The sequence below is a fragment of the Nanorana parkeri genome, unplaced genomic scaffold (assembly GCF_000935625.1).
Source record: "Nanorana parkeri isolate BGI_ZX_2015 unplaced genomic scaffold, ASM93562v1 scaffold1005, whole genome shotgun sequence".
In the NCBI taxonomy this organism is placed as follows: domain Eukaryota; kingdom Metazoa; phylum Chordata; class Amphibia; order Anura; family Dicroglossidae; genus Nanorana; species Nanorana parkeri.
In genome coordinates, this window is record NW_017307273.1 from 80462 (window position 1) to 104655 (window position 24194).

General features: G+C 45.5%; 1 protein-coding gene across 2 annotated transcripts; it reads right to left on the minus strand.

Annotated features, from left to right (window-relative positions):
* Positions 1-2359: 2359 nt before the first annotated feature.
* KIF1BP (KIF1 binding protein) lies at positions 2360-16428 on the minus strand. Of its 2 annotated transcripts, none has more exons than XM_018567083.1 (7): positions 16015-16428; positions 11473-11571; positions 9959-10038; positions 6076-6259; positions 4655-4748; positions 4004-4110; positions 2360-3265 (listed from the first exon to the last, which is right to left on the minus strand). In XM_018567083.1, exons 1-7 carry the CDS (start codon positions 16390-16392, stop codon positions 2387-2389), a joined length of 1821 nt encoding a protein of 606 aa, XP_018422585.1. In that variant the 5' UTR covers positions 16393-16428; the 3' UTR covers positions 2360-2386. The 2 variants fall into 2 exon arrangements, with proteins under 2 accessions (XP_018422585.1, XP_018422584.1); XM_018567082.1 differs by having other exon boundaries at positions 4004-4116.
* Between the last annotated feature and the right edge of the window lie 7766 nt (positions 16429-24194).

A 24194-nucleotide genomic window follows, 5' to 3' on the forward strand; every position in this document is an offset into this window, starting at 1 on the left:
GAATGTGTTCTATGGGTTAAAGAGGTGGTCCATAACCTGTTCATGTACTGCCATGGAGAAGGAAAATGACAGTGGGTAGTGGTGAATTTTCTGTTATTAGGACTACAACTGGTCTTCACTAAAAGTATGCACTTCTACAACCTAGTCAGATGTAAACTTGTGAAATAGCGCCATGATAGTGCCCTCAGCAATCTAGCTTACTAGGTAAACTCATCCATCACTGTTCATTAACCTCAACAGGACTCCTTATAGGTTTGTTGATCTGTATAAAGCAAATTTGAATCTATAGTAGTAGCTATACTAGTACTACCATACGAGAGGTGGACACTTTGTAAAAGAGGATTTCCAGTTGTAGAATGTATAGTAAATTCAAACAGCACTAGAAATAAATAGAAATATACAAAACAATAAATAGAAGTTATTAGAATGACTGCAAAAGGAACATAATACGTCTGAATGGATGCTGAGATAAATAAACTCAGTAAAAAAAAAAATCTGTGCTATGTACATGGAGACCATCATTGTACAGTCATTTCTATCCAATTCCATGATAAGGAGGGGGAATAAAAAAACAAAACAAAACCCAAAAAACCTTATGAATGCAACACAAGTCAACTAAATGAAACGTTGAGGGCATACCAATCACTAATAAACAAAAATCTACAAAAACAATTCAGAATAGTGTTTTTTGTTGCATTGACAGTTAATAATTTAGAGTACACTATATTACCAAAAGTATCGGACGCCTGCCTTTACATGCACATGAACCTTAATGGCATCCCAGTCTTAGTCCGTAGGGTTTAGTATTGAGTTCGTCCACCCTTTGCCGGTATAACAGCTTCAACTCTTCTGGAAAGGCGTCCACAAGCTGGGAATGTTTGAACATTCTTCCAGAAGCGCATTTGTGAGCTCAGGTACTGATGTTGGACGAGAAGGCCTGGCTCGCAGTCTCTGCTCTAATTCATCCCAAAGGTGTTCTATCGGGTTGAGGTCAGGACTCTGTGCAGGCCAGTCAAGTTCCTACACCCCAAACTCACTCATCCATGTCTTTATGGACCTTGCTTTGTGCACTGGTATGCAGTCATGTTGGAACAGGAAGGGGCCATCCCCAAACTATTCCCACAAAGTTGGGAGCAGGAAATTGTCCAAAATGTCCTGGTATGCTGATGCCTTAAGAGTTCCCTTCACTGGAACTAAGGGACCAAGCCAAACCCCTGAAAAACAACCCCACACCATAATCCCCCCCTCCACCAAACTTTACACTTGGCACAATGCAGTCAGGCAAGTACCGTTCTCCTGGCAACCACCAAACCCAGACACGTCCATCGGATTGCCAGACAGACAAGCGTGATTCGTCACTCCAGAGAACGTGTCTCCTCTTGTGAGTCCAGTGGCGGCGTGCTTTACACCACTGCATTCGACACTTTGCATTGCACTTGGTGATGTAAGGCTTGGATGCAGCTGCTCGGCCATGAAAACCCATTCCATGAAGCTCTCTATGCACTGTTGTTGTACAAATCTGAAGGCCACACAAGGTTTGGAGGTCTGTAGCTATTGACTCTGCACACAGTCGGCGACTTCTGTGCGCTGTGCGCTTCAGCATGCCCTGACCCCGCTCTATCATTTAACGTGGCCTACCACTTCGTGGCTGAGTTGCTGTTGTCCCCAGCTGCTTCCACCTTGTTATAACACCTCTAACAGTTGACTGTAGAATATTTAGTAGCAAGGAATTTCACGGAACACCTGAATCCAATGATTTGGAGGGGTGTCCCAATACTTTTTATAATATAGTGTATATCTCTTCGGCTGCCACTGGACTTAAGTGTGCCTATACCCAAAATGTTTTTATTTTCGATAAGAGTAGGGATCAGCAAGAACCACGGCCAGGGCTTCATTGCTGTGTGTGTCCACTGGGGATATTCCCTCTCTATTGGTCCTGGTGATTGTTGTCAGATATGCTGGAAATCTTCCAATGGGGACACTGCTCTGCTGTCATCTTCTAAAACTGTTAATAAAAATGAAATGCAACATGGCAACTTGGAGGTGTTCTGTACACCGTTGGTGTACGGAATACCCCCAGAAGTGTCATTTCCTGCTTATCCATTTGGCTCTTTGCTTTTCTCGACATCTGCACTATGATACATGTAATATGTTAGGCATGCCCTGCATTAGTAATTACATTTTTGGTGAGATTCTGCCTAAGGGTTAATTACTTCTAAAGAGATTAAGACGCTGCAACTTTCCTCATCAGAACACTGAAAGTCCAACAGATGGTTATAATGAATCCAGACACTTCCATGCAGGAATCAGCCTGGAAAGGACATTATAGATAGAAAGTTTTAATTATAGATACATTTCTTTAAATACCGACATCTCACTGTGCGTCTTAAGTGAAGGAACATAACTGTGCTCTTAGCCTTTCCATTCTTGCAGGAAGAAGGGTCACCATTTCCTTAGTAAGTTCCAACTCTGTTTCCACTGATTTCACAGCTTCCTCGTGATTTGCACAGTATTCTACTACGAATGTATACTCATTTAGAGACTTCTGCATGTTCTCCAGCTGTTTCTTAGGATCGCTGGAAATTAGCTTTCCGTAGAGTCGAGCAATGTGGAACTTGGCTACCAAAGCAGGACGGAGAACATCCTCTTCCAGCTTCTCCGGGAACTTCTTATCTGGGCTTCTTAGGGAGTCCAAGAACATCTCATAATATTTGATTGCTGACTGTGCCAGGCTGTTGATTTTTTTGATTGTGTGAGAGTCCATCTCATCCAGCTTATTTCCAATTGCTACCTTTAAATCCATCATCTCGTAATAGGTGTCAGCCAACTCAAACTGAAGCTGTCTACAAACTAGAAGATAGTATTGTGGATTTAGCTCCTTGGTTAGCGGTTCCAACATATCTACCCTACGTTTGTGCATCTTACAACGTCGCTCATAGTCTTCCTCAAAGAAAGCAAGAATCTTAAACAGAGCACTGTTATCCTGGATAACATCAATGTGGTCTGTAACATGTCCATCCAGCTGAAAGTATTCTTTGGCTTCGTTTATATAATTTTGCCCCACTAAGAAGACCTCCCTGGCTTCTTTGAAGTCTAGAGGAAGTGAACATTCTACTTTTTCTTCAACAGCTAAAATGGAATCATATATGTCACTTGATCCAAAAAGAACAGCCTTCTTCCTGCCCTTCTCCTTTTCATCTTCTTCTTGTCTACGTTCAGCCTTAAGTTCATCTTGAAGGTCAACATCAAGTTCACCTATGCTGTCCTTTGGGAAAGAAAATAAGATCATGACTTTTAGTATTTTAAAAAAAAAAAAAAAACCCAGAGGAAAACAAATCTTTAACAGATATACTTGTGGGAAAACATCAGTCAGTCTGACATAATAAACGTATTAACTAGCAATCTATATATCAAGTTTTAACATTTCTTGAGTACGACAGACACTATAATCACTAGACTAGAATGTTTTTGGATGCTCATACTTAAAGCTGTACCAATGATGGGCATAAAATCACGCCATGATCCTCTCCCATCTCTGTTCCTGCTACATATGCTTCTCAGGACTAAGGAACCGCCAAGCAGCAGTGTTTGAAGAAGATCAGCCAAAAGACACATGCAGAAGTACATTTGACACGATACCCAACACTGAAAAACTTAATGCCAATTCTTTTATGGTCTTCCTTTTTAGTAAGGTCTTGTACACAGGCTACCGCAGCTAGTTGCCTTTTGTACATATAAAAACGTTTTATATATTTTCTTGCTGAGAGACCTGCTTGTCCTCATTCTATTCCAATTCATGACTCCCTGCTTCACAAAATAGAGGAGGATGTTGGTCCAATGTAGTCATTTTCAAAAAGAGCACAAATGACACACACAACCTTATTTGTGCTCTTTTTGAAAATACATACATACATATTTACACACACTTTTTGGAAATTAACTGCATCTTTTAGTCTAAAATAGATTTGTTAAAATGATTTGCTAATACATTAAGATCAGATACCTCAAGCTTTTTACGCGCATCCTGCAATACGTTTATAACGTATTTCACCCAGCATCTGGCTATTTCAGCTTTCTTTTGTCTTAGTTGATCAAGGCGCTCCTGTTCAGCTTCATCTGTATAAAAAAATGAAAGAAAGAACATTGTGAAATTCTGACCTGACTGCCAGAGGACAGACATAAATGTGTCAACAGGTTGTACACAGAGCTGTAATGAGGTGCAAACTTTTTTTATTCCAATAACTGCTTATTGGAATAACTGGTTGGTGCTGATAATGAAATATCACAATGCAGATTGTTCTTTGCCTTGCTAAGCAGATGAAATACACTATATCTGAAAATTAAACTTATTCTCCTCAACCCTAGCTGACATACGCTATTAAGAATCAATTCAGAATTCAGCAGCCAACAGGTAAAATTCGAGCTTCCAGCAAGCAATCAACAACTACATTTCCATTACAATAAAAAAGGTTGAAATATGGATCTATCATCCAATCCTGCTTCAGCTACTGTAGAACATATGTAGCTAATTTTTATAATAAGCATGCGTTTTCTGCCTCCCCTACTGAAATGGCCTTAACACAAGGTTTTGTGAAAAAGCTGCCGTTCTACACAATTCATACAAGAGTAGTACAGAACCACAGCGAGAACATACCTTCTTTAGCAGCTTCGGGGGAAGGAGTCTGTCCAGCTTTGCTAAAGATGACATTGGCTGCAGCAAGACAATGCCTGGCTTCCATGTAACATTGCTGTGTATTATAATAGAAGAATTATCAGAAATGTCAGATATGTGCTATGTAAAAGGGGTTGGGACAGCGAATATGGAAAAAGTGAAGACAGGCAACAAGCAAGAGGCTAGAGAAATATTTTTTCAATGGGAAAATTTACATCATCCCTTTAACCAAGTAAAGTGCTGGAAACTAAACACTGAGTGAAGTGAATGTCTAATCCAGTTGGGTGCCAGGAGGCTGAAATGTATTAGAGCGTTCCCCAGTATTTTCTAAACAGATGGTTGGTCAATTAACCTTTGCCACTCATTTACAGCCAATGCATTGCCTACTGCCTAGCCATTTTGCAGCAGAATTTTATAACATACTGGACTTCCAAGGAATAACTAGGATGGCTATTACATGTGTGCAGTATTATATGAAGCCACTGGTAATCAACTGCTGATGCTACAAAATATCCTAAGTGCTTATGGATGCACATAAGACTCAAGTGCAGTATGCTTTCACATTTATCCCCGAGTCTATTCTGAGTTGTTCAGTTTGCTGTTGCACAAGGAGTTGCTGTAAGCTGCTTTTAAGTTGTTTTAACAGGGCTATTCACTAAAGGGTGAGGAGTTTGGAGAAGACAAGAGAAGAGATCAATCTAGAACAACGTAGCTGAACTGCAAAGTGAGCTGAATTGGACAATTTTTCCAAATCTGCTATTTCGGTCTAGATTGTTCACTTCTCCTGCCTTCTCCAAACTCTTCACCCTTTAGTGAATATGACTAAGTTTCTTTTGCAATTACAATGATTGTATATGCAGTTCCAAAGCAAACAAATGCCTGGGTACATAAGCCTTAGGTTTTTAAGTGTAAAGGATTAGTAAAGGAACAGCAGATGGATGTACAACGAAAAATATTGTGACCAGCAGCCTTTACACAAAAAGAGACTAAACCAGGCCTATTAAGTATGTTTGTATATGTAAGGTGCACAGCCCCTTTACAGACAGATCAAAGAACAACTCCAAAAAACAAGAGTTTTTTTTTTAATTCTTACAGCTCGTAATGGTGGAGGGGCAGTTTTCAGAAACATGACCAATGGTTTGAGTTGCCCTCAGAAATGTATCCAACTCAATTTGGGCCACCCCCTACGCCCAGAATTATTTGCATGGGAACGTCATTGAGGAGAATTCCTTTATTAACTACAAATCAAAATCGAGATATCCTTAGCAACTAACCCATCAGAAGAACTTAATTTAGAGTGACACAGAGCTAATGCCCTGCTATACATATTTACCAAGGAAAATGTGAAGGAAGAAGAAATAAGCATTTCAAAGAAATAATATTTATTAAAAGCATTAACTTACCTTTCCCAGATAGTACTGGGATAATGTGGCCGCATTGATAGCCCACTCCATTGGGTTATAGCCATCATATTCTAGCTGCCTCTGAAGTGTTGTATGGCAGTACTGAGCCGCCTTTTCATCCTGCTTCAAATGTTTGTAGACTTGAGCTAGATAGTACATTGTATGTGTGTACACACGCTCAAACCTGAAAACAAGCACCAAGGTTATTGACCAATAAAGCAATTGGGGCTTGTTCACAATAGCTGCATGGTAAAACAGTGTCTCCTCTAGGTGGCAGAGTGCTTGTGTTGTTACGACACAAGGAATTGCTTACTTGCTTTTTGTTGTTTTTCCTAACTTTATTTGGAGCGTACAAAACGTACACTCTATTCAGGTCTCGGCACAACAGTGCTTTACATTGTGGTGCTGGGATTTCCGTTGCTATTAAGTGTAGTGTGAAAAAATGTGACATGTCCGCATTTTATCGCAGCACACTACATCTGCGTTGTGGTGTGAATAAGGCTACTAGAAAATAAATTGCTTTTTATGTGCCCTAGCAGTGACTGGCATTGGTCTGAAAAACAATAGTCACCACTGTATGTGTTCATGCAAGGCACAGCAACAGATTCACTTAAATATCTCCAACCTGCACATATTCACCTCTCATTCACTCTCCCAGTACTATTGTTTTGCCTGGAGTGAAGAGAAAACCAGTATAAATCGCCGTATGAAAAATGTGTCACTATCTCGCCTTCCCATTCACGATGCAGTGTTTGGTAGCTGAGTGGCCAACCGCCACATCTGAGCGCTGCCATATGGTAGTAGGTAGAATGCCCTTGGCCCTTTGTGAGTGACTTGAAGTTTACACAAGGCTTATTTTTCTTGCTCCTAAAGATGAATATGGCAGCAGGGGAGTAAAGAAAAGCCACATTTTGTCCCCTCTCTTCATAGGCTCATAATGTGATCCTTCCTCAAAGGCCATAACATACAGGGGTACAGGTACTCTAAAAACTAGATCACACAGGGACTCATGTACACACATACACAATCACACACAAAGATTGAACTTGATGGACCTGTGTCTTTATTCAACCTTAAATGCTATATAACTATGTGTATAAGATAGTTAACACTTTAACAATCACACACACTTAAAAGTTATTACACTAGGTGGAATAATGAACTTTGAGCTAAGTGTTATTATACTATTTAGAGCTGCAACTTATTTTCATAAATCGATTAGTTGGCCGATTATTTTTAAGATCGGATCAAAAAAATAAATAAATACAATCCTTAATTTAAAATTAAAATACACAAATGCAGTGTTGCAAACAAAGTTTACTTCAGAATGAAACTGCATACACAATTTTTTTGCAATCACACTGCACTGGAACGAATGGCATTGTTGTACCATGCAATCCAGTGCGGGCAATCACGCTGTGGGTAGGAGGCGCGTTTGGGCTGCCATTGAAATTAATGGCAATGCACCTCCCCCAGCAGAATTTGTCAGGCCAAAAACGAAAATGACTTTTTTCGAGTCAGGGAAGGACAGCTGCCAGTGGCAAAATTCCGCAGACGGCAGCTGAATGTAAATACAGCAGGTAGTGGGCTGGTGCAATAGCCAATAGCATTATCAATTAGTTGGTTGCAGCGCTAATACTATTTGCTTTATATGTAGCAATTAGTAGAACACAATTTCAGCACATTATTTATAGAAGATTTGCTTTTTAGGTTTACTGCATAATTATGCTTTTCAACAACGCAAGTTTTATTGCTGATATAATCAATTAATATATGGATAACGTAGTCAAAATACATTGCACATGTTTATTTAGGATATTGACAGGAGTCTGAAGAATGATTGAATTTTGGTTTATGTACGTTTGCCCTGCTTGAGCCAAATATATAAAGTGTCATATTTTATTTTCCTACTTTATGTGGTTGGATAAGACAAAAAAGGGTTAACTACTAATTGCTTTGTTGTAATTGGTAATGAGGTTCGAAAGGGTTTATATATCAAGATGCCAGAATACACCACAATATCGCCTGAAGAGGACAAACAATGGTTGAGGTTGTCCTTTCGGGATGCTGGTGGCAGTTATTCTGATGTGTGTAAATAATAGTTTAATTATACACCCAGATCTAGAACATTGGGCTCTTTTCATGTATCTGCAGAGAGGATTTCTGAGCAGGACTAAAATTTAGCTATGAGCTCTATCAGTGTGGCTTGAGTTAGAACACCGACCCATCTCCTTCATATGAAAGATAATTCCCAGGAGGGTAAGGATTTCTAAACCATAAAACAAACAGGACTTGCTATATAGCTACAAGATCCGGATCTTCACTGACACACTTTGGAATTGTATCTACTGATTAGTAGGGCTGTGCAAATTAACGATTAATTTCTTGATTAATCGTTAATCTTTTTGATTGATTCAAATTTTTTTGATCGATTAAATTTTTTTTGAAGCTTTTTGCACGAGTGCCAGCCAAGGCATTAGCCTATACACATACAGCACAGCAATGAAGTAATAAAATGAACTAGGATCACACTAATCCAGCACGTTATTAATCTCAGTTGCCCCACTCAAGCGGCGGCCATATTGAGTGGGGCACGTGAGATTAATAACGTGCTGGATTAGTGTGATCCTAGTTCATTTTATTACTTCATTGCTGTGCTGTATGTGTATAGGCCAATGTAGTTGGATCTGTATGTGCGTTATAATTAATCAATCTAAAAAAATGTCGATTAATCGAACACAAAAATTTTAATCATTACGAGCCCTACTGTTTTTACTTCGGCTAGGTTCACACCTAGGCGACTCCTGACCTCAATTCGTACGGTTTTGTGCATAATTGCGACATGGTCGGGAGTCGCCAATGCGTGAACCGATCGCGCTGTGGGTGCCATTATTTTATAATGGCACCCCAGTCGCGCCAGGAGGATCGCGCAGTTTCCCACCGCGATTCCGCATCTAAAAAAGCAGCGAGTCGTGTGTCGCAAAAAAAGGTACTTGTACCTTTTTTTAGCGATTGCCGTGCAGATGTCACCCCATTGAAATCAATGGAGCCATGCGGCAATCGCTGTGTGAACTAGCACACGGGGCGGCGCGTCCCAGGTGTCGTGCAATGTGTCTACTTGTTAGCCTCAGAATCATTGCTATGCTGTATGTGTATAGGCCAATGTAGTTGGATCTGTATATGCGTTATAATTAATAGAAATTAATCGATTTAAAAAATTTTTGATTAATCGAACATGAAAATTTTAATAATTACCAGCCCAACTGATTAGACCTATCAGTATATGAAAAACCAAAGAGGCAATTCATTTTCACTTGCTGGATAAACTGAGCAGTATGGTTTGTAACTAGTATAACAACAAAAATAATCGGAGGTGTATTTAGCACAGTGTATACTATACTTCAACTTTTATTTATGTGAATCTGTTGGTTTGTGCTGCATGGACCATAAGCAAGTTCACTTCATATTAAAATAAACCCTCCCCCCCTACTATCTTTACTTCCTTGCCCTCCTGATGAAGTGTTAATCAAGTTGCTGACCAAAAAAAATATATTTTAGCCTATAGCCCTGCCCAATGCTGGATAGCCTTTCTACCTTGCAGATTATAGTTTTCCTTCAGCCTGCATGCACCAGGCCTAGATGCAAAGAATACTGGCCTGCTGGTCCCTACTTTAGCATGTGCTAACCCTGGATAGTCATTTGCCTTTATGGTCAGGCCTGAAACGAGCATGCAAGCTGGAGAGCCTGGGCACTGCAAAGCAAAGAAATGACCAGCAGCTACAATATCTTTGTCTGTCATTTATTTTAGTGTCTATCATGAGGGTAAGTGGGGGTAGAATAGGAGACTTTAAATATAATGTAAATGTACCCTTTACAAACTAACCTCTTTGATCTTTCCTGCTCAGTGAGTTTCTTTTCCTCGGCTGTAAAATGTTCATCTGGATCAATTGGGGGCTTGCCAATCTAATAAAGAAAAAAAAAGAAATGTTGGAACAAAAGATGATCATACATTTTCACTTTTGTGTGTTTCAACATAGAAAATTAAAGAGTGAATAAAACAACTTATGGCTATTTCCAGAAATAGGTTTTAAAATATTCATTTAAACCTACTTGGTAGGAAAATCCAAGTAGGATAAAGAAATATAGAAAAACTCATAAGAGAATGTATCTCATCCTGTCATGATTCAGGTTCTAGCTCAGTTGACCTAACAACATTATTGCAAAGTTGTAACAACCACCCCTGAAGGACAAAAGATACTGAGCACATCCCTCTACTCCTTGGAGATTAAAAAACATAAGGGATGTAGTAAGTGGCACAGTGCTATATATAGGAGCAGGTCTTCAGCTTTCTTAGCATCCATCCTCCCAGGGACACTTAGAGGCGATCCATGGGCAAAAACTAAAAATAAATCTGTATTTCTATATTGAATTTTCATAAGTTCTATCCCACTCCTAATAATCAAATCCATCTAGAAGTTTGTAAACCTACTTATTGAAGATGCCCATAGGATGGACTTCCTCAAAGCAGTGACACAATTTTACTACACACAACGAATATTTGGTGATATTAATCCCAGGAACCCTCACAATTCGAGCTGAAATGTTAATACAAAATATCTGTAACTGAAATTTGTTGTTTTTTCTTTTTAGGACCTTTACAAAAAGGTGAATGCTTTAGTTTTGTAGAGTTGACGCCATCGGTTCTGATTGCTATTAGGTACACCTTCCATATGGAATTTTTGTGTGGGCAACTGGCCATTGTATGAAGGTCCTTCATAGAAGGAAGGCCAGACAAGCTACTCCATATCATAATACCCAAAGAACAAGTACTTAATGTGATATTAAAGCTTTGGGTTTTGATTTGTTATATTTACAACTAGCAGGCCCTCCTTCGTATAAAACTTCTGTTTTTCTTTAAAAGTTTTCAGTTCGTTTTCTAGTGGGGTCCTGCATCGCCTCCCGCCCCCTGCACGGGTGTCTATCAGCTACGCAGCTGCTGTGGAGGCAACCGTGTGTGCTTGTTCCTGGCCGTGCCCGTCCATAGACAAACACAGCCCTGCGGCAAGCCATGCGCCTCCTCACTGCCCAACAGTTTGATTGATGGCAGAAGGAGCCTTTGGTTCCTCTGCCCTCAGTATGCTCCCCCCACAACCAGGAAGTTCAGGGAACGGAGAATCGATTTGGGACCGGTGGCGGTGATAGCCATGACACATGTAAGTTGTGGGGGGGTACGAGGGATAGGAAAAGGTACTGGGCGGTTTTTACCCTAATGCAGAGAATGCATTCAAGTACAAAAGGCCCAGACCTTAATACTACTACTTTAAGGTTCAAGGTTGCCTTGACAGCAAGACAAACAAAAAAAAAAACCACAACAATTTACAAGGGAGATGCTCTTACTTTTTTCATATATTGACGGTACAGAGACTCAGCAGATTCCAGGTATGTCTGTGCAATGATTATCTCTCCTCTATCAGCCCAGAGAATTCCAAGATTATTCTGGAAAACAGAAAAATATCTGAAGATTACAGCACTTGTCGTAGAATTATGTGAGGCTACAAATTATCCACCAGATTAGCATTGGTCACTGCATATGAGACTAGAATGTTACAAGGTAGATATATTAACCCCTTGCCATTGCCGGCCCTTTAAGTGGGCCATGATAACAGAAGCTGGTAAGATGGGCTCATTCATTCACTGCGATTGACTTCAGATGTTGACCAAATGCTCAGCCACAGTTCTGAGGGAGCTGACTGAGCACACCCCAGAACAAAACCGCGAAGCATATATGTGCCAACTGGGCTTTAGGACCCACCTACCATGATGTCACATATATGCATCATGCTGTTGTGGAGAGGAAGAGCTGCTGAGGTAAACACCTGTTCAACAGCCCATGTTCGGCCTCATGCACATGGACTGGGGGATGGGGGGGCATTTTTGGATCCATACAGTATTTTTTTTTTCTTTTTAACCTTCTGAATGCAGCTCTAAAATCCAATGCGTCTCTGCAGAATGTGGCGTTTAGATCCCCGAGAAGTGTTCAGGTATGAAAAAAATGTGGCTAGAATGAATTAACATTACGGGCACAACATTGATTTTACGTGCACTGCATACTCTTCTAAACACTAATGTACATAAATGCAAAGAGTGCTTTAGGCGCCATTTCATACTGAATCTTTCTACCAACAAGATCACACACACCAAGAGCGCGCGTACACACACCTGAGCCTGGAGGTAGGCAGAGACACAACCATACACGGTGTGCGCACACACACACACACACACACACACCTGAACCTGGAGGTAGGCAGAGACACAACCATACACGGTGTGCGCACACACACACACACACACACACACCTGAACCTGGAGGTAGGCAGAGACACAACCCTACACGGTGCACGCACACACACACCTGAGCCTGGAGGTAGGCAGAGACACAACCATACACGGTGTGCGCACACACACATGAGCCTGGAGGTAGGCAGAGACACAACCATACACGGTGCGCGCACACACACCTGAGCCCGGATGTAGGCAGAGACACAACCCTACACGGTGCGCGCACACACACCTGAGCCTGGATGTAGGCAGAGACACAACCCTACACGGTGCACGCACACACACACCTGAGCCTGGAGGTAGGCAGAGACACAACCATACACGGTGTGCGCACACACACACACACACACACACACCTGAACCTGGAGGTAGGCAGAGACACAACCCTACACGGTGCGCGCACACACACCTGAGCCCGGATGTAGGCAGAGACACAACCCTACACGGTGCGCGCACACACACCTGAGCCCGGATGTAGGCAGAGACACAACCCTACACGGTGCGCGCACACACACCTGAGCCTGGATGTAGGCAGAGACACAACCCTACACGGTGCGCGCACACACACCTGAGCCTGGAGGTAGGCAGAGACACAACCATACACGGTGCGCGCACACACACCTGAGCCTGGAGGTAGGCAGAGACACAACCATACACTGTGCACGCGCACACACCTTAGCCTGGAGGTAGGTAGAGACACAACCATACACGGTGCGCGCACACACACCTGAGCCTGGAGGTAGGCAGAGACACAACCATACACTGTGCACGCGCACACACCTTAGCCTGGAGGTAGGTAGAGACACAACCATACACGGTGCGCGCACACACACCTGAACCTGGAGGTAGGCAGAGACACAACCATACACGGTGCGCGCACACACACACCTGAGCCTGGAGGTAGGCAGAGACACAACCATACACGGTGCGCGCACACACACACACACCTGAACCTGGAGGTAGGCAGAGACACAACCCTACACGGTGCGCACGCACACACACACACCTGAGCCTGGAGGTAGGCGGAGACACAACCCTACACGGTGCACGCACACACACCTGGGCCTGGAGGTAGGCAGAGACACAACCCTATAGGGTGCACACACACACCTGGGCCTGGAGGTAGGCGGAGACACAACCCTATAGGGTGCGCACACACCTGAGCCTGGAGGTAGGCGGAGACACAACCCTATAGGTGCACACACACCTGAGCCTGGAGGTAGGCGGAGACACAACCCTATAGGTGCACACACACCTAAGTCTGGAGGTAGGCGGAGACACAACCCTATAGGGTGCGCGCGCACACACACCTGAGCCTGGAGGTAGGCAGAGACAAAACCCTATATGGTGCGCACACACACCTGAGCCTGGAGGTAGGCGGAGACACAACCCTATAGGGTGCGCACGCACACCTGAGCCTGGAGGTAGGCGGAGACACAACCCTATAGGGTGCGCACGCACACCTGAGCCTGGAGGTAGGCGGAGACACAACCCTATAGGGTGCGCACGCACACCTGAGCCTGGAGGTAGGCGGAGACACAACCCTATAGGGTGCGCACGCACACCTGAGCCTGGAGGTAGGCGGAGACACAACCCTATAGGGTGCGCACGCACACCTGAGCCTGGAGGTAGGCGGAGACACAACCCTATAGGGTGCGCACGCACACCTGAGCCTGGAGGTAGGCGGAGACACAACCCTATAGGGTGCGCACGCACACCTGAGCCTGGAGGTAGGCGGAGACACAACCCTATAGGGTGCGCACGCACACCTGAGCCTGGAGGTAGGCGGAGACACAACCCTATAGGGTGCGCACGCACACCTGAGCCTGGAGGTAGGCGGAGACACAACCCTATAGGGTGCGCACGCACACCTGAGCCTGGAGGTAGGCGGAGACACAACCCTATAGGGTGCGCACGCACACCTGAGCCTGGAGGTAGGCGGAGACACAACCCTATAGGGTGCGCACGCACACCTGAGCCTGGAGGTAGGCGGAGACACAACCCTATAGGGTGCGCACGCACACCTGAGCCTGGAGGTAGGCGGAGACACAACCCTATAGGGTGCGCACGCACACCTGAGCCTGGAGGTAGGCGGAGACACAACCCTATAGGGTGCGCACGCACACCTGAGCCTGGAGGTAGGCGGAGACACAACCCTATAGGGTGCGCACGCACACCTGAGCCTGGAGGTAGGCGGAGACACAACCCTATAGGGTGCGCACGCACACCTGAGCCTGGAGGTAGGCGGAGACACAACCCTATAGGGTGCGCACGCACACCTGAGCCTGGAGGTAGGCGGAGACACAACCCTATAGGGTGCGCACGCACACCTGAGCCTGGAGGTAGGCGGAGACACAACCCTATAGGGTGCGCACGCACACCTGAGCCTGGAGGTAGGCGGAGACACAACCCTATAGGGTGCGCACGCACACCTGAGCCTGGAGGTAGGCGGAGACACAACCCTATAGGGTGCGCACGCACACCTGAGCCTGGAGGTAGGCGGAGACACAACCCTATAGGGTGCGCACGCACACCTGAGCCTGGAGGTAGGCGGAGACACAACCCTATAGGGTGCGCACGCACACCTGAGCCTGGAGGTAGGCGGAGACACAACCCTATAGGGTGCGCACGCACACCTGAGCCTGGAGGTAGGCGGAGACACAACCCTATAGGGTGCGCACGCACACCTGAGCCTGGAGGTAGGCGGAGACACAACCCTATAGGGTGCGCACGCACACCTGAGCCTGGAGGTAGGCGGAGACACAACCCTATAGGGTGCGCACGCACACCTGAGCCTGGAGGTAGGCGGAGACACAACCCTATAGGGTGCGCACGCACACCTGAGCCTGGAGGTAGGCGGAGACACAACCCTATAGGGTGCGCACGCACACCTGAGCCTGGAGGTAGGCGGAGACACAACCCTATAGGGTGCGCACGCACACCTGAGCCTGGAGGTAGGCGGAGACACAACCCTATAGGGTGCGCACGCACACCTGAGCCTGGAGGTAGGCGGAGACACAACCCTATAGGGTGCGCACGCACACCTGAGCCTGGAGGTAGGCGGAGACACAACCCTATAGGGTGCGCACGCACACCTGAGCCTGGAGGTAGGCGGAGACACAACCCTATAGGGTGCGCACGCACACCTGAGCCTGGAGGTAGGCGGAGACACAACCCTATAGGGTGCGCACGCACACCTGAGCCTGGAGGTAGGCGGAGACACAACCCTATAGGGTGCGCACGCACACCTGAGCCTGGAGGTAGGCGGAGACACAACCCTATAGGGTGCGCACGCACACCTGAGCCTGGAGGTAGGCGGAGACACAACCCTATAGGGTGCGCACGCACACCTGAGCCTGGAGGTAGGCGGAGACACAACCCTATAGGGTGCGCACGCACACCTGAGCCTGGAGGTAGGCGGAGACACAACCCTATAGGGTGCGCACAAACACTTGAGCCTGGAGGTAGGCGGAGACACAACCCTATAGGGTGCGCACAAACACTTGAGCCTGGAGGTAGGCGGAGACACAACCCTATAGGGTGCGCACGCACACTTGAGCCTGGAGGTAGGCGGAGACACAACCCTATAGGTGCACACACCTGAGCCTGGAGGTAGGCGGAGACACAGTCGTGTGACATACGGTATCTCTCCAGTATGCGGGTCACTTTCACTAGGTGCTCCTCTCCGGCCGACATCTCCTCGGTCTCTGTGTGGTTCACACCCAGCCGGAATTCAATGACTGCTCGACGTGCTGCCAGGATCCTCTGCTTATCCTTATCCTGTGCTCCATCATCCTCATCCTGACGCTCCCCGCTCTCCTCCTCTGCCCCCAGCAGGGCTCGCGCCTCACGCAGCAGCTCCCGAGCCCGGTACTTGGAGCGGTAAGGCTCATTCTCCGGGTCGTTTTTGGACTCCACATCGGAGGCAGTTATTGCCTGCTGGTACGTATCACAAACTCCCTGCCAGCAATCAGCCATCTTGCTGCACAGCAGTGACGTCCGCGGAATACGGCAGGGAGGCGGCGCACACAGAGGGCGAGGAATAATCACCGTACCCCTGTGTAATTCTGACTACGCACGTGCGGCTCCTTCACAGGCAATCCAGTGATTGCGATGTAGCTAAGGACTGGTGACGTAATCGGGAGCTGTTCTTTCTGCTCCGGATTGTCGGTATTTGATCATGCGCTGTCAGTGACGGCTTGGTCATAAAGTATTTATTAAAGGAACCATAAGCTGAACAAGTTCAATTCAGAGCCCTTTCACACGGACTTTCCGACCTGATCCTGTCAGTTTTTCAGGCGGATCTGATCAGAAGCCCAATGTTGGTCTTTGTGCAGCCAGTGTTCTATCTAAAGTTCCAAGTTGTCGAGTTCTCCAACTGCTTGACTTCCGGTTTAGTTAGAACTAAGAGGTTTGACAAAGGAAGCTCTTCTGCACGAGCGCCAGCCGCGACATTGCCCTATACACATACACTGCAGCAATGAAGTATGAAAATGGAGTAGGATCACACTAATCCAGCACGTTATTAATCTCCGGTGCCCCGCTCAAGCGGCGGCCATATTGAGTGGGGCACCCGAGATTAATAACATGCTGGATTAGTGTGATCCTACTTCATTGCTGCCGTATATGTGTATAGGGCAATGCCCTGGCTCGTGCAGAAGAGCTTTCTTGGTCAAACCCCTTAGTTCTAACTAAACCGGAAGTCAGGGAGTTGGAGAACTCGATAACTTGGAACGTTAGATAGAACACCGGTGTTCTGTCGAAATCTCCAGCTCCTGGAGATCTCCGAATGGTGATGTCACATCCAGTGACTCACTAGTAGCGGATTTAGACCAGATGGCGCTAGAGCGTGTTCGACAGCCTTGCCAGTGTTAGAATCCTTGCGTTATCGAGGTCCCATCACTGTGCCTGCATGGCTTCATAATACCTTCAAGTTCTCCAACCCCCCACTGCACAGTCACCCAAAAGCTCGGCCACCTTCTTAGCATGTTGTGCCTTTGCACTTCTCAAGTCCTCCGAACGCTGTTTGGAGGACTTAAAAGTGCTTTCAGTGACTGCGCAGGTGCACTGACGGGTTGGAGAACTTGATTGGGATTATAAGGTTGAGCAAGACGCAGTGACGGGAGTTTGATCACTCAATAAGGATTGTGACAGTGGCACAGCTGGCGCACACTCCCCATTGCCATCTAGTCTAAGCCTCCTACTGGCATCTGCTGGCAAGCCACCAAACATGAAATCACCAGTTGGAGAACTAGACGAGTTGGAGCTTTAGACGGAACACCGGATCTAAACGTAAGGGATCTATTTACATTGGGTTACCCCAGACTTAGCCAGGTCAGCATAAACAAACGCAGCAGAGTTTAGTGTCACTGGACCTGATCATCCTGGATTGGGGGTAATCTGACGTAAACAGACACAGGTTAGATTTGCCATAGACCAAAATGGGTCCGCTAATTCCAGACTTTTACCTCCATTGCAAGATGGAGGAATAAGCTGCACAGACACGGATGTCACAATGGCGATATCCCTTCTACTCAGCAGGGGATCCGTGCACAGATTCCCTCCTTATCACACCGTGTGAAAGGGGCTTTAAGCACCATGCACACATATGCTTATAAATGCTCAGCATGCATACACGTGCTTTGTACACCATTTCACATTGGTTTTTCTGCTGAATATTACACCCACGTGAATGAGCACTTAAAGTGCACCTGTACTCCGACTCAGTGGCGTCACAAGGGGGGTGCGGCCCGCATCCGGTTGCCACCTTTGGAGGGGGTGACACTAAAATGACTGTCACTCATTTTGGTGTCACCCCCTATGAAAAGTCGAGCACTCGGTCACGGACAGAGAGACCGACAGTGTCAGGAGAGAGGAGGGGACCCGGCGGCATACCTCTTCCTGCCGAGTGAACGTCCCCTCCTCTCTCTGCCGGCGTCCATCCCCAAGATGGCAGGCGCCGATAAGACGACCACGCATTTGTGCGATGACGTCATAGCGCTTTTTCGCGGCACACGCATGCGTGATGACGTCACGGCAGGGTGTCACCCAGCCTCGGGAAGCCCCTGCTCAGACTTAGAACATTATTCTATTTACATATTCTTAACAAGCAGTTTTAAATCACTGACCTCTCTAGCAGCTTGGACTGTGAAGTATTTCATACTCAAACATCACAACAAAAGACCGTGAAGTCAGATTTTAGTGGGTTTCCAACAGAATTCACTTGTTATTATATCACATGACGGCAGTCGCATCCAATTTCAAGGATGCCCCTGCTTTTTGATTGCTACCAGCTAGTGTGAGATTTGTATCGGAGAGCAATCACAGCATTCGAGGTGGAGTCCAAGAATGACCTGGAGAATGAGCCCTACTGTTCCAAGTACCGGGAGCTGCTGAGCAGGAGCTAAACAGCGTGCGTAGAGATCTTAATTGCCATGTAATGAGCAGGCTCTTCTTAACCCCTTCGTGACTGACGACGTACAGTGTGCGTCGCCAGCATCGGGGCTGTTTAAACTTGTAAAGCCGACTGTCAGCTTTACAACAGAAGCGATTCTGGCGAGTTACCTGTCGCCAGATCGCTTCTGTGTCCCGAAGAAAGTGCGATCTGCACTTCAATAGCTTATTTCCAGTGTAAAGGTGACACTGGGGGTCTTTTGGACCCCCAGCATCACCTTAAAGAGTACCTGTCATCACCATCTGCTATCACATGGGGGGCTTGTAAGCACCCCTATGTGATAGCAGTCAAAGTAAAGTTAAAAAAAACAGTTTTTAAAATTTAATATAATTTTAAAAAAATGTTTAAGTCCCACGCGAACATGCGATTCGCCACGTAAACACGCGTCGGGTGCACCTACATATGAAAACGACGAACGCGCTACACATGTTGGGTATCGCCGCGCACGCCGGAGTGGGAGCAATAATTCTAGGGCCAGTATTTTGGGGTATCTCTAAATTGATAACCTGTGGGGGCTTTTTAAAGCGTCTTCTATGGACTTTTTGGGGTACTGCAGTTTTTCGCCGTTTCACGGACGCACGCAATTTGTAAACTGGGCATGTTGGGTATCGTTTTACTCGTTGTAAACTTATCTTTTATATTTCATTTAAAAAATGGGTATTTTAAGCCTCATAGTTTTCCTTTAAGGCCTGGTTCACACCTGGGCGTTTTACAGTGCGTTCCTACGCTCTGTAAAACGCTCAACATGTGAAAAACAATGATTGCCTATGGGCATGGTTCCCACCTGGGCGTTTTACAGCACGTAGGAACGCGTTGCAAAACGCCCTACGCCCAATGAAATAAAATAATTTAAACCCTGTGTGTGTTTGTTTCATCTTATTAATGCTAGTGGTCATTGGTTGTGATTTACGGACAGAGGAGCCGCCTGTTTATTACCCATAGCAACCAACTCCTTTCAATAAAATAATTTAAAACCTGTGTGTGTTTAACTGTAACACTTGTGTTCATTGGCTGTGATGTATGAACAAAGGGGCAACCTGTTTGGTTTTATTATTTGGGTGGAAACACAGAAAAACCTGATTTGCTTGTTTTAAAAGGAACAGATTCACTTTTAGGGAGCCCAACCATGAAATGATGACAGATAGCACAGGAAGCAATAGCTTCTTTGCCATCTGCTGTTTTTTTTTTGTATTCGGACAGCTGCTGCAGTCAGAGTAATAAGAAAAAAAAACCAGCATAGGAATGAATATCTAGATTGCTATTGGCTAGTTCAATTTCCAATATTTAATAGCAAGCTGGCTATGGCACCCGCCCTCTGGTGCTGTCAATCACTAGAAGAGGACCTGATGGAGAACTTCAGGTCCCTCTCTGCTGATTGACAGCAGCAGTGGGCGGGTGCAATAGCTAGTCTGCTATTGGCTATTGCTATGCTATGCATTCCTATGCTGGGTTTTTTTTTTCTCTGACTGACAGCAGCCGGCGGCCCCATGTCAGAAAAAAAAAAACAGATCGCAGGAAAGGTTTACTCTGCTAGATTGAGCAGAGTAAACCTTTCCGGGAGAAAATTTATCTCCCGGGCGGTCGGGAGCCGCTATCTAATAGCGCGAGACTCCGTGAGAGTTGGGATGTCTGCACTTTTGCAGCAGTTTTCATAAACTGGCTTAATGACATGATTCCTGAAAGAAACAGATACAATAGACAGCATTTGTGAAGTTGGTTCAAATTGGGTTTTGTTCCTACCTGGAGATCCGATAAATTCTAATCCCCCTCCTTATGTTTGCACAACTGCTTGTGTAGTCCGATCCCTGACCGTATTGTGCAGAAAAGAGGGGGGGGGTTAACTCGTCACGAGATGACGGGTTAGTAGTGGTCAATTTCAGGATCCGGACAAGTCAGTTGGTTACATGAAAAATTAAATTTTATTGAAAAAAGAACATGCAAGATAACACATTTGACTAACAATACCACCATAAAACCTATTAAAATTACAGACACTAATAAATTAAATGTGTGTCGATCCTCATTCACTTCTATCATTAAATTTCACCGTGAGGGGTAAGCAGCTGGTGTATTTCCCACGTTGCCACTTATCTCTCCGTGAAATGGCCCATGTGTATATCAATAAACATGGGCTATCTGGATGAAGCTATATTCCAGGGTATGGGTAATCAAAAGGAAAAACATTCTGGTAATTTCATGTTGTGAATTAAAGAAGAGGGTCAAATTGGATTTGAAATGGTAACCTAGGCTTCGTGCATTTGAAATCAAATTATATAATGTGCTTAAACACTGATGCTTGTGGATAAGGTTGATCCTATATGGCTATTTTCTGGTTTAATGAAATATGTCCTCAGATGTTTTCAGTTCCTTTCCCTCTATCAATTTGTTTTTCCTTTAAGGATTCCTTTGATGGGTGTTTCACTGTGGGGTTAAGTTTTCCTTGGTTTAGTATTGGCTTGAATTTAGCCGTATGTACACTTAACCCCTTCCTCCTTCTTAGCCTCGGGATATCGTGGTGGAAACACCGGGATATAATCGGATTGTCTGTTCAAACCGAGGGGGGGGGGGGGGGATGTTTTCTCATGGACAGACTATTGCTGGACCATCTTCTATGTCACGCCTGACTTTAACCTTCTCTCTCTCAATTAGTATTGAATTTTGAGTGTAGAGGGTATAAGGCTTCACTTCAGAGTGGTATTCAAACACCTTAACGGACATAGATAAAGGATTTTTCGTCACTCACGTTTACTGAAGTTTTCGACAACGAATGTCCTGACGAAGCCCCAGATTGTAGGAGGGGTGAAACGCGTCGACAGACAACAACCAGACACATAACCACTATGCCACAAGTGGACGTACGATCCTGATACCAGGGAATTCTGCCACACGGGTGCGCGCAATTTTAAAGCATGACATGTTTGGTGTCTATTTACCCGACGTGACCCCGCTTTTTATATTCTACCCAAAATATGGGTTATAAATGGGTGTGGTTACTGGGGGTGTGCCCACTAAAGGGTGTGGCCACTGAGGGGTGTGGTCACTGAGGGGCGCTGTAAAGCTTTCTCGCACAGGGCGCCTAAAGACCTAAGGCTGGCCCTGCTTCCAGTTGCCAGCAGTAACATCACCTTCACCGGGGAGACTGGGGTGCCATTACAAAATAAAGGCACCCAAAGTGTGATCGCCGGCAGTAGTCGACTCTGTGAGCGCGCGGCAATCCGGTTTTGTGCACGATTGCTGCGCGGTCAGGAGTTGCCCAGGTGTGAACCTAGCCTTAAGTGGCACTCCATTGTGACTGCTGATTAGTTGTCCCCTGAATAATATCCCCACTTAATGCACAATGCTTAAACTTTTTTTCAATAATGAATTCAGATCAAAAGTATTTCTTTAACCCCTTCATGACTGAGCTTGTTTTTAGTTTCTGTTCGTAAATGACTGACACACTTTTGACATTTTTGCTGTGTGATTCTTCCACGTCAGTAATATACTTTCTTACAAAGTGCACCCACACATATTATATATTGTTTTTTAGAGGACAGATAGGGCTACATATTTATATCACATATGTGTGTCTAACGCCTCACTTAGGACAAATAAAATATAAAAAAAAGAGGGAAAAAACGTTAAAAAAAAAACACTTTTTTCCCATTTTGATATAAAGCCCTCTAAAGAAGCAAATAACTCGTCACGTACAGTGTACGTGACAAGTCATTTGGTCCCTTTGTGGCTGCCGTCACGAAGGGGTTAAATTGTTGTCTAAACACCTGCAGTCATCATCATTCCGAACATCTGGATCCAACTCTCTTAGCTCTACTTCCCTAAGCTTCCTGTCCAGTATAAGATCACAAGGGATAGAGCAGTCCCCTGCAGCCTTAATTTGCCTTGCTGTGTCTCTGGACACACCCACACAGCTAACTAGCACACACAAGGGTGGCTCCATAGGACCCTGCAATGGAAAGGAGCCACCTTAAAACAGGATATCAGGGTCAATGCTCAGGGGACCAGCTGATTCTGAACTTTTAACCTCTTGCCGTCCGCCTGTTGCAAAAAAATGGATGGACGGCGGACTCACATTTGCGGGTTGCCGTCATGAGACGGCATTTTTTTTCTGCTGGCACGGGCACAAAAAACCCGTCCAATGTAAAGAGCCGTTAGCGGCTGTTTCACATACACACAGTCGGCGGCCCTATAGCCTACCGATCGTGTGTATGTGCTGGCTGCGTAGTCGAGTGCCGCTGCTGCCCCCCCTCCTGACCCCTCACCTTCAATCCCGGGATCTGCTGCCCCATCTGCGGCCCGGGACCGGCTCGGGAGGGTGTCAGGAGGTAAGATGGGAGGGAGATCAGCATCTTCCTCCTTGCTGAACTCCCTCCGTGCTATGAATGCAGATGTGATGTGTATTACATCACTTCCGCATTCACCTGTCAGTCATCTGGCTGCTATAGCCAGAGGGAAGAAGCAGATCTGTGCTTCATCAGCTTCTTTTGGGGTCCCTAGGTGACGTTAAGGGTCCTAGAGATCCCTAATGTCTCCATAAAGAGGACCTGTCAGTGTGCCTTTGCTATTATATAGGGATTGTTATCCCCCTATGTAATAGCAATAACAATAAGTGTAAAAAAAAAAAAAGTCACATATAAAAAAAAGTTAAAAAAAACAAACAAAATATTTAAGTCCCCCACCCTCCCAGGTTTACTCACATATAAACGTAATTATACGTCCGGTGCACCAGCGCGTGAAAAACGACAATTACGCTACACACGTTACATATCAGCGCGAACGTCGGAGTGTGAGCAATAATTTTAGGGCCATCAATCACTGATAACACTAAACTGATGAGCGGTAAAGGCTTTTAAAGCATCGCCTATGGCCAATTTTGGGTATTGTAGTTTTTTGATGTTTCACGCGCACGCGCAATTTTAAGGCTTGACATGTTTGGTACAATACTTTATATAACAATAGCATTTCTGTATAAAGTACTGCTGAGATTTGTCGTCCTCTATAGAGGGTGCCATTCTGCATTGGACCTGCTTTATAGAACTACAAATACCAGCTGTACTTTATACAGCAATGTCATCAATTTGGCTACAAAAAAATAATGATGTTATTTATTAACTTACCTTCACCTCCTCTGGCTGTTTCCTGGTGGGGGAGGCTGCAGAAGACCACCCCTGTGTGTGTGTCCATCTCAGCACGCCCGTGTACTCAGACGGCTGTCTGCTGGGTCCCCACGGTCGAGTCCCAGGGCTGCCCCCTGCAGTGCTTGCAGGCTTTTTTTTATTCTTGGCTCCCTCCACAGTTTTCGGCGGCCGCCGGGCCCCCTCGTCTCTGC